A 19,566-nucleotide genomic window follows, 5' to 3' on the forward strand; every position below is an offset into this window, starting at 1 on the left:
GTAAAAGCGTAAAACTTTATGGAAAGTCGTATAATTAAGACTCAAAATCTGCACATGCTCCACAGTGAGGAATAGAGAATGGAAGGAATTAGTCACAGCATTTTAGCCAAAAAATCTACTGCCATCCTGCACTCCTTACATAGATAAAGTGAGGCTGACTCTGAGCCTCAAGAGGAAAATGAAAAGGAGAATCAGCAACAGTCTTATCAATCTCACTGATAACCTAAAGAATTAAAGCCCTAAGATATTATTTTTTTAAAAGCCAGAAGCAGGAATTTTCCTGGGTTGTCTGAAGAGCTGATCACCAAGTTAAGAGCTAAGGAAATTCCAATTTAGGAAAAACACCTTCATTGGCCTTAATGTTCTAATAAATGCCTTGTTAGTCTGTTTTGATTTGACAACGAAGAACTCACATTGTAACACAAGAGTGAGAGCTGGGGCTGAGGGGGGAGCCCTGGGAGAGCACAGTCAGCCATTTTTCCCAGACAGTACCAGCCCGCCTTGACACAATTCTGCTGTGAAAGAAAAATTGGTAGTTAAAACGAAAGAGCTGCAGGGTTTCTGCATATATAAACGTTAAAATAAAAACAGCCTAAGGGGGAATTATGTGTTAACTAGTACCTTCAGCATCCTGAGAATTTGTGTACAACGTTCCTTTGCACGGTGTCTAACCACTTCTCGTCTCAGAAAGAGTAAATCTTAAAAAAAAAAATTATCCTGTTCTAATTAGACAGGAAAATGCACCCAGAGTTTTTAAAATGTAGACTTCCTGTGAACACGAGGCAGCTTCACACCTTGCATCTTCCATCAATCCCAATAAGGCGGTGAAGGGCTGTGGATGTGGAATCTGACGCCCTTTGCGGATTAAGTTGGTGTTTAAAGTGCGGCACTAGTGAAGCAGGGAACATGAGTTCAAGCCCTATAATGGGACAACTGGATTTTATTCAGTTACTTTTGGAAAAAAAGACCACAATTGGAGGCACTGTTATGGGATACACAAGAATATCAAGACGTGGCTTCATGACAAATAGACTCTGCTTCTGAAAAGGGAGAGGCTTAACCCAATTGTTCAACAAGAGATGAAAATATGCAAGATAGATGTAGGCAAGCAAACCCAGCTCATCATACCCACTTGTTCAGAATAAAACAGCTCTAACTCCCTTGTCCTGAGAATGGGTCATCAATTGTAACATTTCAAAGAAAAGCAAATCCAAGTCATTGCTGCTGTATGTGATTAACTCCCTTCTTATGGCTGTCTCCTTTTTCTTTCTTAATACTTGATTTAGACCCTCATTGGACAAGGCCCTGCAGTGGCGTGATTCCCTGGACAAGCTCTTGCAGAACAACCGTAAGTCTGAATTATCTTTATAAAGGTCAGGGGAAGGATAGAGGCAAAAAAAAGCGCTTTAGGCTGCCCATGTCCTTCTTCCCCAATTTTGACGTTTCTTTAATTTTGGAAGAATGCCAGGGGAGTGTGGTTATCTAGCTCATGGTAGGAGAATGTGCAAATAAGGTGTCCTGAGGACTCCTGAGTGCAGGTTGTATTCCCATCTGTCCTGCTTACTTGTGTGAGCGGAGCTAGTGGCTTGATCTGTGTAGTTCTTAAAATTTTCATCAGTAAAATAGAGATACTGCCTCTTCCAGCTTGGCCTCATAATGGCTTGCTGTGGACTCGGTGTAGCAGGGTACATATCACTGTACTATGAGGAATGGATTGGGTGTATGTCCCAGTTCAAAGTGCTATTAATTGCTTTTGTAACCCGCCATGGGTTGTTAACCTCCCCTAACCACAGTTTCCTCTTCTGGCAGCAGGCCTTTTATATCTCCATTCAAGACATGAAAAAAGTGCCAGCAAGAACTCCTCTCCAAGCTAATACCAATATACCTGAGCACCGTTTGCCTTTCCCCAATACAAAATCCTTACTGATTCCTAAGCCTAAAATATCAAGTTCAAATTTCCAATGTTTAGGATTCTCCATAATAGTGATGATATAGCTGGTCTGCAGTCAAATTGAACTGTTCTCCCCTCCATATAGGATTTCTACATGTATTCCCTTTGGCTGGAATACTTTGTATTCATATCTCTGTCTGTTGAAATTCTCCTCTCCTATAAAAGCGGATCTAAATACTAAATGCCTAGTCTTCCTTGACCGTCCGGAATGATTTATCCTCCCTCTGAGGTTCCAGTGCAATTTGTCTGCACATTTTTATGCCGCTGTTACTTGCTACATTGTACTCTGATCATAGCCGTCTCCCTCCTATGACAGATTATAAACTCATTGACAGCCAGGATTTAGTCTTTTTCTTCTGGATAATTTCACAACAGGAAGTGCACAGTAATAGGAAAACAAATATTTGTTGAATCGTTCACTCTAAAAATAGGATTCAATGTAAGATCTCTAACCCACATTTTTCCATTTTCATCACAAGATGGAATATGAAACTTTGTTAAATGCTTTGCAAAAATAAGAATTTAAAAAATATTTCCCACAGGACCATCAAGATTAATAGACACAGGGTACATAGCAAAGAATGTATGTTGAATTGTATACAAACGTTTTTTATTTCTTGTTTTTGGTGAGGTAATCTGCTTACCTGTGACAGAATCAATATCTTATATTTGGAGGCAGAACACCAAAGCCTCTGATTTGGAACTTTCTCAATATTATCCATTTTTAATTTTCTTTTTTATTTCTTGTGTTAAACAGAGTACCCAGTCCTGATACATATAAAGTGTTCCACGAATGCTTATTGAATAATTGGGTTAATGAATGACTTCATTATTCTTCTAGGACACAGAAATTCCATGAAGACAACTAGGAGAAAAATATTTATGCTTATCAATTGACTTATTTATTGTGTTACACAGTGGTTTTAGGGCCAGTAGCAACCTGACAGATGACATATTATGTATTATGAATTCTAAGTACCCTGGGTACAGGTATTTTTTGCTACTGTCAACAAACCTGAGAATTAGCAGAACCATTTCCATGCTTTTAAAACCATTAAAGAGAAGGATATATATTTATGCGGCCATATAAAATCCTTTTCAGTCATACTAATCCTTAGGGCCACATGTTCATATATTTCAGGCTTTCAGGAGAACTTAACTATAAGTTAAGCCAGAGGCAGTTGGTGTTAACACCTTAGCATTTGTTGAGGGACTGAAGTTCTTCAGCTTGCAAATAGATGATTTTCATGATGTGAGCTTGAGGCCAGAGAGTCTCACAATAATATTTTCTGCTTCTTAGAGGGGAAATATGTATATGCGTGGGTGTGTAAATATATATAAAATTCACAATGTTTTATTTAATTAGATATATTTTAAAATTATATATACTATATATGTTATATGTATAGTATATGTCTGTGTATATATATGTGTGTTCTTGAGTTCCACATCATTATCCTCTTGAGTAATTAACACTTTTAAGACTTGGGTGCTTTCCCCAAGCAATAAAAGGAAAAGCATTTGATAACTGTTTTAGTCAAAATTCTTTCCTTGAGAAGATATCTATCCATTCAAACTAGCATGAATGAAAAAGAGGGTCTCTGGTATGGATACAGAGATCCCACAGAAACAAAAGAGTGCCATGCTCTATGGGAGGTGGTGCCATGAGCGAATAAGACAGCTTCTCCCTCCCTCTGCCTCTGTTTCTCTGTTCTGTGTCTCTGTCTCTTCCTCTCTTTCCATTTTGCCCTCTATCTCTGCTTCTATGACTCTCCCTTTTGCTGTGTCTGTCTCTTGCCACTTTGTCTCTGCTGCCCTCTGTCCAGCTGTTTCTAGAAGAGGACTAGTGGAATGACAGGCATGCCCAAGTAATTCTACCCCAACATCGTCAACCTAAAGAAACAATTTTTTTTTTTTTTTTTTTTTTTTTTTTTGCGGTACGCGGGCCTGTCACTGTTGCGGCCTCTCCCGTTGCGGAGCACAGGCTCCAGACGCGCAGGCCCAGCGGCCATGGCTCACGGGCCCAGCCGCTCCGCGGCATGTGGGATCCTCCCGGACCGGGGCACGAACCCGTGTCCCCTGCATCGGCAGGCCGACTCCCAACCACTGCGCCACCAGGGAATCCCTAAAGAAACAATTTTTGACCTATTTCCCCAAACACCAGCTTTCGTGCACCGTGAATAACTTTTAAGCCAAACTTTGGCAACTCAGTTCTTATGAGATACTCCTATTTGAATCTGCAAAAACTAACGGTCTATAACCAGAACTATGATAGTTCTGACATTAGCTGTGATTGATGCAGAATAGGTAATGAAGAAAGATACATTCGAAAAATGCATATTTAAAACTTCACAATCCCCTCTTCCATGTTTGATTTGATAAATTAAATCATTTAACCTCAAGGAATGGCATATTTGCTGATTTATGAGGAACATTTGGCATTCTCTTGTGCTAATGTAAGATATTGATTCAGTTCCCCAAGCATTTCTTAAATCCACATTTTTCTTAAATTTTCTTGAGTGGAAATGAAATCAATTGGTACCAAACCTCTTAAAAAAAGGACAGTTAAGCTGCTACTCAATCTCTTCTCTTCCACAAGATTCCTCTCTTCCTTTCCTCAGTTTTTAAAAATCTTTTTTTATTGAAATATAGTTGCTTTACAATACTGCATTGTGTACAGAATGATTCATTTTGTACAGATTATATTCTGTTATAGGCTATTACAAGATAATCACCTATTAAACCTATTAAAACCTAATAGGCATTACCTAATGAACCTATGAAAAATAGTTTTTAATAGCCCAGTGTATTCGACTCTGTTCTGAAAGAACAGCAGTTGTTCTTACGTTCTTGTCTTCATTTTTATATATGGCACCATCTGTTTTCTTTTTGAAGGTCCATGGGGCACATAACTGGTGTATTGCTTTTTAAACACAAAAACAGATTGCACGTGGGAGTTTAAATAAGACAGTGACATTAAACTCTTCCACACGACTGTCTTTAAGAGCAGACGAAGAATGAAACACAGCCCAGTAGTAGCAAAGTTTTTATGTGAATCTTTTTGCCCCAGGAGTTCCAAAATGTCAGAACATTTCCTTGAGACACGCTTGAGATTTGGACTCTTGCATGGGGAGTGGAATAGCCTGGCTCCTGGCTCCTCTTTTTGTTTCCGTCTTTGCATTCTCCTTCTTCTTCTCTTCTTTTGTTTCCAATTTTCTCCCTTCTCTTTTCTGGCTCATATTTATCATCATCTTACTCACTGGTAGCCACAATTCCCAGAAAAGGGACTTGGTAACTTGCCCATGAAATAAAATACTACAGCAATAGCAAAATCAGTCATTTTATTTTTCCTTAATGTTTGTATTCTTCAGTTTTGAGGCTTGAGAGGAAACTTTTGTCTCAATGGGTCTTATTTTATTCAGTGTGAACCTCGATTAAATGTTAGGCCCACAGATTTAGACTAGGAGGTGGGATGCTTTCAAAAGAAGGGCAAAGATAAATGAAACTCAAACCTTGAACTCAAATCGTCAACAGCCTCCTGGGAAAGATAGCCATAGAAGCAAATAATCCCAACCAAAACCGAGAAAGTGATCTCTCCTCTTATGATGCTAAAAATCCTCAACAGCAAGTTGGAGGTACTGGGTAAAGACTACCTTGTATATGAGGCAACATTTGAGTTGGGTTTTGAATCGTGATAAAGATTACTTTTAAATTGGGCATGAATAATAATGATGAAAGTCAGCATTTATTGAGCTATCATTATGTTCAACATCATGTAAGAGCTTTCCATGAATTATTTAACCCTTATAACCACCCTGTCAGGTAGTTTCCATTAGTACCCCACTTACCAGATGTGGCAACTGAGGCTTGGAGAGGTTAGATTACTTGCCCAAGTTACTGTAGTAGTGTGGTGTGTAAGCATCAACCTCCAGGCCATCTTAGCTCTAGAGTCCATGCTTTGAAAGTAAACTATGAAATGGTATTTATCAACTATCAGTAACGTTTCACTATTTTTCCTCTAGGAGAAGAGATTTGTGCTAATCTACTTTTCAGCAATTTTTTCCTTTATACCAGTTGGACCTGGATTTGTCTTATACTCTTTTTATTTTTAAAGTGGTTTTATAGGTGGTTTCGTTTTGTTCTTTGGCAGGGTTGTTATTTTATTTTTCAGGCATGTCAAAAGTGACATCACTCATTAGGGCCAGCTCTGGGATTATAATGTGGGTCACAACCCAGAATGTTGCCACCAGACCAGAAGATCAGGTGGGCTTCACCTACTTCTTAGGAAAAGGATGCCCGAAGATGTGTGTGGAATGGTATTTTGAGGCTCTGTGTGGGCTCAGCAAGGAATAATGTAGAGATTTTTCTGGGCTGTGTAGTGAGGACTCTCCTGGGGTGTGGAGTGGGCAGGGGAATAATGTGAGGCAAAGAAGACGTGTGTGTTCCTCGCAGAATAGAGACTTTGGCCTAGAGTAGATTTGACTCTGACCCAAGAGGACTTCCTCAGGGGTAATGGGAATTCCTCAGGGTCTCTGAGGAATGGACCAGTAGAAAACCAGAGGTTAAGGGGGAGAAATCATCTGGGGAGTGGCGTTAGAGGGTCCTAGGAAGGGACCCTCTAGAGAATCCTCAAAATCCAGATGAGAGAAAGAATAGCTTTAAACATCTCCCAGACCAATAAATAAATAATAAATCCACTTGATGAGTCTTGATGGAGAGTGCGTACATTGACAAAAAGCCTTGGGATGACATCATGGGCTTCAAGAGAATGATGAAACCATACCCAGGAAATGGACTCAATACACTGGAAAGTTATTTTCCAGGTGCATTTCCTGTATCGGACGACTTGGTAAATGTATGGTAAATGTTAACATTGCTGTGGAATCCTGGAATGTATCCTCAGGTCATCAATAACAATGCTTCTGAGGACTAGGATTTTATCTCTACCTTTTTCAAAGATGTGGAGAGGGTGATTCAGAGTGCCTGAATCACCGTGTTGTGGGGACATGGGACTAATGAGAATAAATTGGCCCAGACTTATTCTGTGAAGTTATTGCTTTGTCTACAATCTTAGACCTGATTGTGTGGGCGCTCATAAGACTTCATTCCTATCGTCATTTCCCGGTAGCTAGAAAGTGCCTGGGAATTTTCTCATTTCAACAAAGATTACCTGACACCTTTTGTTTAAGAAACAATGAAAACTTTAAGAATGATAGAGAGAGAATTCGGGGGTTATTTCTTCTTTCAGCATGTACCATTGACTCCAGTGCCACTAAATGATAACAAATAGTGCCGGAAATATGGTGGGAAATATGGGCAGAGAGAGAGGGAAAATACATCTGATGTTAACCAGGTAAACATTATCAACTGGTTTCAAAGTAATTCTTCTAGCTGGGCTTCTAGAGAAAATTGTTTTTCATACCTACCATCACTTCCCAATATATTTTTAGGTGTTGATCAATAAAAAATGGTTTTAGGTTAAGTACAGGGAGAGGGGATTAAAATGCAAAGTGTCTTGTTTGGATTCAGAATCACTGGTGACCCTAATCCAATTAATTATAACTTAGTCATTCTGTTTCTTTAGAACTGAACACAGTTTCAGGGAACTGTGAGGGGTATGAAGACAATAAAAATGCACAGAAGGAAAATTGAAAAAAGACAACCATATATTTCAGGCTTAATCATCACATTTTGTGCATATTGTATGAAATCGATGTATTAAGCTATGACTAATGAATGAAAATTTAGAGTCCATAAAAAGGAGTAGGGAGAAATACTCAAGGGGAAGGGAAATAGATAGAAATTAGGTCAAAGGAAATGAATTCAGTACATGAATATGTCTGCAAGTAAAACTAATGAATTGAAGAAGTGTCTCCTGATGGGGAACAAGTTAGAAAGGTGGACCCTGATGTACTGGTTATAGTCAGTCCAACCTTCTGCCCTGAGAGGCAAATGACATGCCAGGCATGTCTGTAATTGTGATACAGTCTGTGGAAAACTAGAATTTTCTCTCCTTCCTTTAGAAATCTACTTTCCCTACATAGTAAATGGACATGGATTCTCTCTCAGTACATATGCATTTGTTAGAATTTGGGTTTTAAAAAAAGCATATATATATATATAATATATTATATATATATATATAGAGAGAGAGAGAGAGAGAGAGAGACAGCTTTAAAAGGAAGAAAATATTGAAGATAAAGAGTGATTTTTCCTTTGTTCCTCTCCAGTGCCTTCCTAAATCCTGACCTTGCCTTCTACTTATCTACCACTTTGGAGGTTAGAGCTGGAGGGGTAGGAAAGAAAAAGGAAACAAAAGGATCAGGCCCAAGAGTCTCTACAGATAGATAGATAGATAGATAGATAGATAGATAGATAGATATTCGTATATAGATGTATATATATTTAAATTATAAGCTGAAATATATTCTACAGGAGCAACAGTGCACTGAAAACAGAATCACAGTAGTTATAATTATACTGAATTTAATATGTTTATAGACTGATGTATAATTGACGGGCATAGTAACTACTCTGCAAGTGGTGACTTCATTGGGCCCCTTCCCACTCCTCCTTCAGGTCTCAAATGGAATGTCACTTTCTCATGGAGGCTTTCCCTAAACCTAAAACGAGGTTAGGACCCCTTTTGTTACTCTTACTATCTTTCGTATGGTTTTCTTTTGTTGTGTACACTTATTTGTGTGTGTTTCTTCGTTTTCTTTTCTACCTCCCCCAGGATCTATAAACTTCATTAGGGCCGGAACCATGTCTATCTTACTTACCATAATTCCCAGAACATGATATTTGCTCAAAAATCATCTGTAGGAAAACAAAAAGACTGCAAGTAGTCCATACACGAGAATCAACATTAATGTTACTCACACTACCAAATCAAGTTTTAAATGTATTTTTTTCCTTTTGGTAATTGATAAGTATCCAGAATGGCATTAGTGTTCACAGTGTCCCTGGATGTTGTATACAGGTAAACCTTCATCACCTAAGTATAGACTGTCTGGATCTGAATCCCAGCTCTGCCACTTACCAGCTGGTTAACTAAGGGCAAGTTACTTGATCTCTCTGACTTCATTTGTAAAATAGCTTCGTAATGAGGAGCAAATGAGTTAACTTTTGTAAGGTTATGGCATAAATGACAGGAATATATAGTAAATAAACCTAGGCTACAACGTGGGATATAGTGTTAGATAGATAGATAGATAGATAGGGTGAATACATTTCCTCAAATAACCTCTTTCCTTGCTAGACGGACTTGCCAGTTTCAAAAGTTTCCTGAGGTCTGAATTTAGTGAGGAAAACCTTGAGTTCTGGATGGCCTGTGAGGATTACAAGAAGATCAAGTCCCCTGTCAAGATGGTTGAGAAGGCAAAGAAAATTTATGAAGAATTCATCCAAGCGGAGGCTCCTAAAGAGGTTGGTCCTGATGGGAAGGTGGGTGAGTGTGGTCAGCTCAACAACTTCCCAGGAAGGGTTTCCAACTGCAGTACACTTTGCAGCCACAGGCTGTTCCTATTTGAGAGTGGGCCACCTTTCGTAAGCGCCTACTGAGTGGAAAGGTGGAGGAATACAGTCGAGCAGGTATGAACTTGAACTCTGTTTAGGTCACTTTCTAAGCAATCATGGGTCTCTTTTCAGTAGTATGTAATCGCAAGTCAGGATGATACTAGTTGTATGATCTTAGATAAATGATTGAGTCTGTCTGAACTTAGTTTCTTTCTTTGGGAAAAATGAGGGTAATGAAGACTATTTCTGCAGGATTGTTGTGAGAATGAAATTAAAAAGCGGACGTGAAAATGTATATCTCAGCATTTGAACTAATGAATGCTTACTGAATGTTTCTACCACTTAATTTCTTCTCTCTTCCTCTTCCCCTTCTCCTCCCTTCCCTTTCTTTTTTTATGAAAACTCTCTCTTTTCCCTTCTATTCTCCCCCATCCTGTTGTTTCCCCCAGGCCTTTTCCATTTACACGCTAGTCAGGGGAAACAGGGTTTCTACTTACAAAAATCAAATGATTACAAGATAATAGTGCTAGAGATGTCAGAAGACAATGTACCATTAACTGACTGCTAAAGACAAGATGTGTGTTGATTTCAAAGAGGATTTGGGGTAGTTTATCTGCCCTTTATGAAACTGAATTGAAAAGGCTTTCTGTGGAATTCAGGATGGCCTCAGCAAGACGTGTTCATCATGTTTTGGTCAGGTCACTAATTTCACATTGCACCCCATAATCCAATCTGGACATCAAGCATTTCATCAAGATTTGGGGTCAATCACAGGGGTGATCTGAGCAAACCCTCTAGGTAGGCAGTAATTAACTTCAGATTATTTGAGAGGGGAAAACCCCAATACCCTTTTTCTCTCTCAGGTGCTCTAGACTCTTGAGGTCCCACCATTTGATATTTATTCCTTTGGTAATGCATTATTCATCACTGATCCTTTTTGAAAGATAAATATGTTTGAATGGATGGACAAATTATATACCTAATACCAAGAGATGAGCTCCCTCCATGACACAGGAAGTGGAGGTCAGGAGCATGAGAGTATAGAGCACCATGGGTCAAGGTGGAGAAAGTGAGAGTCCTAAGATGGAACTGGGCTTAGTCTTGCTGTGGAACTTATCCAGATCTCCTGTTCTACTCCTCAGGCTCCCACCCTATGCATATATGTTAACTTCCCCTACTTCTGATGCCTTTTGTGCTGGGACATTATTCTTCTACCCACGTGGAATCTCTATTTGTGATGTTACCAAGGAGATTAGTATTAAATTTGACACCCATTTCCTGACTTCAACTGATCTTCCATTTCCAGCCTATCTTCCTACCAACATCATTCCTATTTACAGAAGTCTAGGATTTGTTGCAATGTCTGCACATCGTGGAGACTCATCTGGGCTATTGCTTTGAACTCCAGGAAAACTTTGTTCTCAAGGTTCCTTACTAGAACATTGGTGTTTATCATGAAAATATGAGACATTAAAAATGAAGTTTCAAGGGCTTCCCTGGTGGCGCAGTGGTTGAGAGTCCGCCTGCTGAGGCAGGGGTCACGGGTTCGTGCCCCGGTCCAGGAAGATCCCACATGTCGCAGAGCGGCTGGGCCCGTGAGCCATGGCCGCTGAGCCTGCGCGTCCAGAGCCTGCACTCCGCAACGGGAGAGGCCACAACAGTGAGAGGCCGGCATACCGCAAAAAAAAAAAAAAAAAAATGAAGTTTCAAAATAAACAAAACCCTGGCTGAGTTACTAGAACACACAAATGGTGACCCTCATTATGAGGACCTGTGAGCTCAAAATAAAATAGCCTTGGCCTCCAGTCTCTGAGCTGGGCATCAGAGAGAATGTGAATCTCACTCCTGACACATAATAAACATTCAGTGAATATTTGTGAGATGAATGGGTGCAGATGTCCCAACCCAGACCTTTCTCAATGTGTACCTTTGGGCAAGTTTCTCACTAAGGCTCTCTAATTCTCAGTTACCTTAACCGTAATCACCTCACATATATGTATGTGTACCTAGAGGATGTTTAATAAATTGTAGCTGTTATTTTTAAAATTCTCCAACTCTTGTATTTTGACCCCCAAATTTACTATTTCATTTTGGTGACCAGCAGATTGACCTATAAAACAAATTTACCCAGGCAAATAGTAATCTCAATTTTCTTTCTCTGAATATTCACCTCAGTTCTTTAAGATAAGGAACTGAAGGAGAGATACAGTTGTAAAAAATTGGAACTAAGATTAAAAAAAGAGAAGTGACCCTGCGTAGTTCAATAAGTAGAAAACTCGTATATTGCAGATTGTCAACTGTCCATATTTTAAATTAATGAAAAATATTTTCTTGGCTCTCTAGTAAACGGATGAGTATATATCAAAATGATTCATTAGAGGAGCCCATGCACATAAAACTTATAAGATAAATAGCTGTTTTTGCTGGTGCATACAATGTGTTAGAAAGTTTTAAATACATCACTTCTTTAAAAAATAGGATTAAGAGATAATTCTATAATTTTTAGAAATACAACTATTTGAGTAAGGCTGCCCACCTAGCTCAGCATATATTTAAAAGAAGGAAGAAACATCGCTTTCGTGTGGCGAGAAGAATAACAGACTGAGAATAGAGAAATATACATGATAGCCTCACTTCTGTCCCTCACTAGCTGTTTGTGGGCCTGTAACGACCTCTCTGGGTCTTGGAGTCTTCACCCGTGAAGGCAGGAGTCAGACTACCTCACCTCCGAGGCTGTTTCCAGTGCCTCCTGTATAGTCTTCCGCCATTCCTGCATAAAGCACACAGGCCCCTTTCATCTGTGGAAAACATGTCATAGCCTCAACTCACTTCATCCTGGACCTTCAGTCACAGTCACTCCCGTGTGTTCTGGCCTGGTACTCCCCAATCATGTCTTTGTCCCTGACTCTGACCTAAAGCTGCTTCATAATTCTCTGAGCCCAAATAGCTTTTCTCAGTATCAAGAACTTCTAGCAGCCCAGGAGAGACCTAAAACATTTTCTCATGTTCCAATTCAAAATTATTGGTTGATTTGTTTCTCTTTTACATGCAGACTCCTTAAGAGTCATTGAAACATACAACGTGATTTCTCTCAAATCATACTCAGACAAGCCCAGGCACGTTGTAAACTGTACAACTCCAGGGGTCATTTACACGGACCCTAACATGAATGGTGTCCCTGGGAATGGCTCGATGTAGTAGCCCTGCATTCAAGACAAGTACGCCATAATGCCTTCCAACACTGCAGTCTACTGGGTAAAAGCAACATTGCTGGGCTTTTGAGTTTTCTCCCTACCACTTATGATCTTGGACAAGTCACTTAACATTTCTGTCCCTCAGGTGTCAAGTGTAGGTGTCAGTATTGCCTCCTAGAGTTGTAAGATTCAATGAATTCATAGCACAGTGCCTGTAAAAGTTAAGCTCTCCGCACTCATTAAGTATTAGCTGCTATTGTTATCATTGTTGCGCTAGAACCATTGTTTCCCACTTAGTTTCAGGAAAAGACCAAATTTCTTTATTCTTCGAGAACCATGCAAAAGGTCTTGGATTCCTGGTCAGAAGTTCTTTCTCTCTCTTCATTCTCCCCACTAGGTGTGAAACCAAATGCTGTGGTAGGAGGATTGTGGGATTAGGCATCGGATACTTGGATTCAAATTCAGAGTCTCTGCATTCAAATACATTTATTAGTTCTGTGATCTTGAAGAAGTCTCTATCTATATCTATCTATCTATCTATCTTTCCCCTACAAAAGGAAAGACTCATTCTTAGGGTTATTGTGAGGATTATATGAGGTCTGCATGTGTTGGCTGCTTGTTTCTAACAGTGGGTGTCTAACACTGGTTGATCTTAATCTGAGTCATGCATTTGTTGAAGCATTTGTTGAAGTTGCATTACTCCACTGCATATAAAATAGAAATGATATTTCTCACTTGCTATGACTCTCTTCCCCTCGTGTGTTATACTGGTGAGAAATTCCACTTCTCTTCCAACCCCTCCTCAAATCCCACAACCTGGCTGACTCAGTGACCCTGTTTCCTGTCTCATAGGTGAATATTGATCATTTCACGAAGGACATCACAGTGAAGAACCTGGTGGAACCTTCCCCAAGCAGCTTTGATGTGGCCCAGAAAAGAATCCATGCCCTGATGGAAAAGGATTCACTGCCTCGCTTTGTGCGCTCTGGGTTTTATCAGGAGTTCATCAAGTAGCAATGTAGTTGGTCTGTGAGAATCATCCTGACAGTTATTTCCTCCACAATAACCTGCACTTTCCAGCAACCCACATATTTTCCTATAGCAGCTTTTGCTCAAAGACTCTCAAACGGAAAACCCCAGAGAGTGTTGCTTCCTCCTTTGCCCACATTGTTTTGGATGTTTATCTATTGCCCAAATGCCTTCCTTTTCCAATTTCCTCTTCCTGCCCCCAATCTTAATTAAGCTCTACTCTTGTATGTTGTTGTGAAACTCAATCAGAATGACAGAAAAAAATCTATCAAAGGAAATATAAGATAAGAATATGATATCATTGAATGTAGGTCCATTTGGTTTAGGTAATGGATCTCCCGCTAAATTGGTATGAAAAAGAATGTGGATGTGGAAAGACCAGTTTCAACTGAAACTAATGGATCTCATTTTAAAAAAAATTCTGATCCATGAGGGGGGTCACCCCTCTCATTATTTCTGAACTTGGTTAGTAAAAGTTGCTAAGAATTTTATGAGGCAGAGCCACTCTTGGATTTTTTAAGCAAATACGTTGTTAAAAGATATTGATCTTCTTCTGAGAGCATCTTTGTGTTAGCTAGAGATTATAAACAAGAGATATAGATACATAAATATGCTGTGTTTATATAAGATCGATCTGAACGCCATCCATATAACTTCTTTCCCTATACTTCCCTCATACCTTCCCATGCATAAAGTTACCAAATTCTGTATTAAATCAATGACCTGAGATTGACAAGGGACTACTTTATACATGTATCTATGCCTCTAGTATGTAGGCACAAAGTTTCAATTTTCAAATTATTTAAAATTCGTGTGAGTATAAAATTCCAAAATTTCTGACTCCAATCATATAAAACAGTTGCTACTCATTGCAGTGGTCTCCCACCTCAATATCAAGAGGGCTGTACACTAAGATGGGAAAATCTTGTCAAGCCTAAAATGGTTAGTTGTCCTATGATGCCATCAGTTTGTTTAGTAAAAGACGATTATCTTTAAAACACCAAATTATCTTTGGAAAACTTAATTTGACTAAATGCAGAGACGTTCTAAGTGAGATAAAATTTTAAAGTACCCTGCATTTTGCAAAATAATCTTATCTTTTAGCAACCCCTCACTTCCCTCCCTATTTTGCTTCCTGCATTAGTGAATTGTATTTATAGTCAAAATGCACATTTATACCCCTAACATGCCTTACACACAACCAATTGATAAGCCATGGTACTTTTAGTAGGTTTAAACTTTTAATTCTGTATTTCATTATTATAAGTTTTGCTAGAATTTTTTTCTTATCTTTAGTAGATTTGATTAAACAATGATTTACATAATCTAGTAATAGAGTCAAACTATGTATGAATATAACCAAGGTGAGGACACTGAGTTAACTAAACAAGTAATTTTTAAAGGACTAATAAAAACCTGAAATGTTTAAGTAGAAGACTACATTGTTTAGTCTTGTATTTACTCCTTTTGTTTCTTTTTTTCTTTCACACACTCCTAGTTTCACATGTTTGTAGCCCATTTATTCACTTAATTCCTAAGAGTACTGAAAGTGACGCAACTATATGACTGTATTCTTTGAGTAAACACTGACTGTATTTGTTGGGTTTTCCTTTTTTTTTTTTTTGTATTTCAAAGGCTAATGTGCCCTTCCTGAATACTTGCCATTTCAAACTCTGAAAATGGGTCGGAGTGACTGGGTCTACTGCCAACTCTTGCTAGTCTGGTATGAGTTCATTCATATTTGTCAGTATTGCTCACTTCAAAGAATCTCCGTCATCAAGCAGTCGACAGCTAGGCCAGACCAACATTGTGAGCATGAAAAAGAAGTTCCCACCATGTCTATTCGTGTAGGAGTGACAAGCAACTCACAACAAGAATTCCCAGCACAGCCATCCTTAGCATCTGTCTATGCTGCCCCAGATCAGTATAAAATCACCAATCCTTTACTTGCTAATGCAGCTAGAAAATTTAAGAACTGAAGAATCTAGGTGAGTTATGTTTTTCTTGAATGCCAAAACATTTTTAAGAAAAATTTTCATGTCATTAATATTTCAAATATTTTATTCATATTATTTGAAACAACAAAATGTTTGAAAATACCCAGAGAATTAACTAGAGATTACAGAGTTCACCAAGATGGTTGATATGACAAAGACTCGGACTGACTGTATTCACAAATTGACTGCACATCCTATGTAAGTGGGTAGACTTGTCAGTGGAGGATAAGAAGGACCTTCACCTTTTCATAAGCTGAACCCAGGAGGCAGAGGGGCAGGAAAAGCACCAGGAGGGCAATGCTGTAAAGGCTACAAGAAGCATGAATGCCTTGCAGTCAACCGGTGACATGTAATATATATGTAAATATGATTTTAAATTTAAAGCAGTACACACACACACACACACACACACACTCTTCTAAATAATAAAATTAAAAGGAGTACAAATATCACAGCCCAAAATGAAAAAGCAAATGTATAAAAATTGCCCTAGAAAATTCTTTGAAATCTTTGGTGTTTGTTTTTAAACTTAGAAAAAAAACTGAGCTGCTAGAAGTTGCCATAGTAACACAAACAAAATAAACATTCTTTTAAATTTTGGGAAATTAGGAAAACTGGGATGATCTTTCCAGGAAAAAAAATGTGTAACAAAAAAAAAAATAACAAAAAAAAATGTGTAACATCTGTTTATCACTCCCTTTGCCTCCTCCCCTTCCTCCCCGCTCTCCCTTGAGTAAATTGCCTGGGAAAGTATGAAACTCAATGCAGGAGCGAGCCCTGTGGTGCTGACATTTTCCTCCCTTGTGAAAATGTAACAGTCATAAGTGAATCTGGAATGTAGAGAGGTAGTCAATGGGAATAGGAGTATATGCTTCTCATCCTTGAGAGAAACCTAAGATTGGTAGGTAGGTCAGGTAACCACCATAACCTGTTTCTCTGCCTGGGTTTGATATAGTTTGTGGTTGTGGTTGGTGTCTGATTAGGATCTAAACTTGACCAGAAGAAAGAGACAGACTCTCAGAGTAAATTAGGAGGCTGTGTTCCATGTTCACCTGCTAAAGCAATGCTTGTTCATGTGAACAACTCCCTACACACACACGCACACATGCACACACATACACATTTTCTTTCTCTCAGATAGACACCTTCTGAAATGCAGAACTGAGGTGTTTCAGTAACTTTGCTTTCCAATCGATAGAATCAAATTTATGAAAACATTTTGTGCCCCACTCCCCATACCACCTATGTACTCTAATTCTCTATGGTATAAATTATGCTTTAAGCAGATTTCAGTTTTGAGTGCATAAAGAGAAGAAGTTGTTAAAGAAATTGTTTCTACTTTTGTCCTCTACAAAGCCATGGATTATGCTTGGCTGATGTGCTCTCTGTATACACTCCCTTTCAACAGGGTGGACTTGTTATTATTTCCCAAAGAATAATAGATATCCAGAAGTTTCAATAAAAACTTGACCATTAGTAACTCAATTGGTAAACTAATGAACATTCTCTGCCAGGGCTTTGTCAAGCTATCCGTCCCATCACAAATTGATAATTTGAGAATCATTTCAAAGGCTATCATATTTCAGAGGAATCATTTTTAACCCTGAAATCATTCCCTCTAGCAGGGTATTTTCCTTGTTTCCTGGTAATTTAGCAAGTTTGTGAGAAATAGGGTCATGAGAAAAGAAAGGGGGGAAAGGAGAGATAGGAAGTGGTAAAGAAGTAAGTGCCCATACCTACAAAGTGAGACCATTCACTAGGAGACATTTAAGAGCAGCTCCACTTGATTGAAAATCAAATCGTTTCTGCTGTCACCACCAAGACTTGCAGGAAGGCTTTTCTTGACTAACAATGCAGATTGATGTGAAAATCCATTTTAATATCCTAGGGATTCTTGATTAGATAAAAGAAGAAACATGGAAGATTTTCTTTCCCCATTGGGCTTGCATGTGCCAGAGAGCAGAGCATGGAGAACCCAGTTTCTAACATCCAAATGTCCAAACCCAAGGGCCAGGCAACTCTCTGTAGGTTCTGGACACGATGTCTTGATACATCTCAGTGTATGGGTTTTCCAGGCTCTCCATTCTATAAGACTGAGTTCAATTCTTGCCTTGGATAAGGCTTTTTAGCAATTTAGCAGATACTCATTTTGCTAAACATATTTTCATTCAAATAGGTTATATGGCCGACCAGAGCAATAGATATCCAAAGAAAGGCTCTCCCCAGCATACTGGAACTGAAAAGATCAAGACTTCCAACAGAGACATTTGTAGCTTTGAATGGAAACGCATAGCAGAGAGTAAAGGGAAAAAGACAGACAACCCGAACTTTGGAATATTATCCTCACCTCACAGTTTAATAATAATCATTTCTAGTAGAGAAGCTACAAAACCAACATTTACATCCAGTTTGATAAGCCTCTTGTTTTTTCACCTGAGACAATTTTCCTTTCTGTCTCACACCTATATCTCCATTTCTTTTCTCCCCCTGTATGAGGATACATTTTAAATATTTGAGTCTAACCACTGTTATCTAATAATGAATACAATTGAAAGCATTTAACTCACTATCTAGGAAAATGTATAAACTAAGGCATAGACAAAACAATGGGAAATGCTGAAAACTTTTCCAATGGAGAGAAGTAATCTGGATAATTTTTGCCAAAAGTTCTTTTCATGTCATATGTTATTAGAATTTGGGGGGACTAAATTTTTTAAGAATACTGCAACTCACAACTCATCTTCAGGAGACCAGCCCAGAGAAAAGTGTAGAAATGAAAGGTTTGGAAATCCATTTGTCAGCATTTATCCTATACGTTTTTCATTTAGAAACAATGTGTTTATCTTCTAATTTTGTAACCAATACGTTGTATACTATGTAACTCATACTTCTTGATAAAGCACAAAATATGTATCTGTAACCACAATCACATATATTATATTAAATATATATCTATATAATAACCTCATATGAGTCCTTCTTGACTCCTGAACATTCTTGATATGAAACTCTATCTTAAGGTAGGCTTGTTATTCACTTCGCTCCTTATACCAGGTGAGCCCTTGATCAATTGGGAGGATCCCTCTCCTAATAAATATCAACTGTAATACAGCCTGACAAGCTAAACTCAGAAAGGGAGATACAAAGTGCCCAATATTCATACACTCTGTTTACTACTTTCCCTTGGATTCAGATGGCAACAACTTATTGATGCAGGTATTCACTGTTAGCATTGACTGAGCACATTATACCATTTGGACCCTGCAATATTCAGTGAGTATAGTTATTCCTTTCCCTTCCTGCACTGGTGAAAGATCTGAAATCCATGTGCCACTGCAAGCAACTCAATTCTATGACCTTAGATTTGGTGCTCAGATAGCTTAGGTAATGGCCTCAGATTATACAACTAGTGGGGTTGGGATTGGATGAAAGGGAAAGTTTGTATACAGAAAGAGGCATGAATACAATCAGTTTACAGAGAGAAACAATGATTAGAATCCATGTGAAGGGAGAATGGGAGAGAGGAATTGAGAGATTAGAGAATGTCTGCTTGGCCTGTGACAGTTTCTAAGTTCTCATTCACAGTTCCCATGAAGCCTAGGTATATTTAATGTAGATGCAATCACCATGGATCATTTCAGTACCATCTATTCTATTCTCCTCTTTATTTGAATTATCTTGGATGATTTTCTGACAGTTTCCACCAAGAAGCATTATTAGATCAAAGATCACTAACACTTTTATCTCCCCCACAGAGAAGTGATGCCTCGAGGTCATTGTGTGAATCAGTGGCAGAATAAAGCTTACAGGTCAGATTGCCTCTCAGACTGCTGTTGATCTATTCAACCAAAGGAACCACACGCTGGGCTTCCCTGGT

The 19,566-nt window shown here is 38.7% G+C and overlaps 1 protein-coding gene across 1 annotated transcript in view; it reads left to right on the top strand.

Annotated features, from left to right (window-relative positions):
* RGS5 (regulator of G protein signaling 5) overlaps positions 1–18,663 on the top strand; it is a 52,725-nt gene extending 34,062 nt beyond the window's left edge. Inside the window, exons 3-5 of the mRNA XM_022563276.3 lie at positions 1,287–1,348; positions 9,213–9,379; positions 13,516–18,663. Of these exons, the coding sequence (XP_022418984.1) occupies positions 1,287–1,348; positions 9,213–9,379; positions 13,516–13,677 (391 nt within the window). The 3' untranslated portion in view covers positions 13,678–18,663. The remainder of the gene's footprint in view (positions 1–1,286; positions 1,349–9,212; positions 9,380–13,515) is intronic.
* Positions 18,664–19,566: the final 903 nt, after the last annotated feature.

Source organism: Delphinapterus leucas, chromosome 1 (genome assembly GCF_059928025.1).
Source record: "Delphinapterus leucas isolate spDelLeu-1000000601 "Yukka" chromosome 1, BTC_Dleu_Yukka2, whole genome shotgun sequence".
Taxonomy (NCBI): domain Eukaryota; kingdom Metazoa; phylum Chordata; class Mammalia; order Artiodactyla; family Monodontidae; genus Delphinapterus; species Delphinapterus leucas.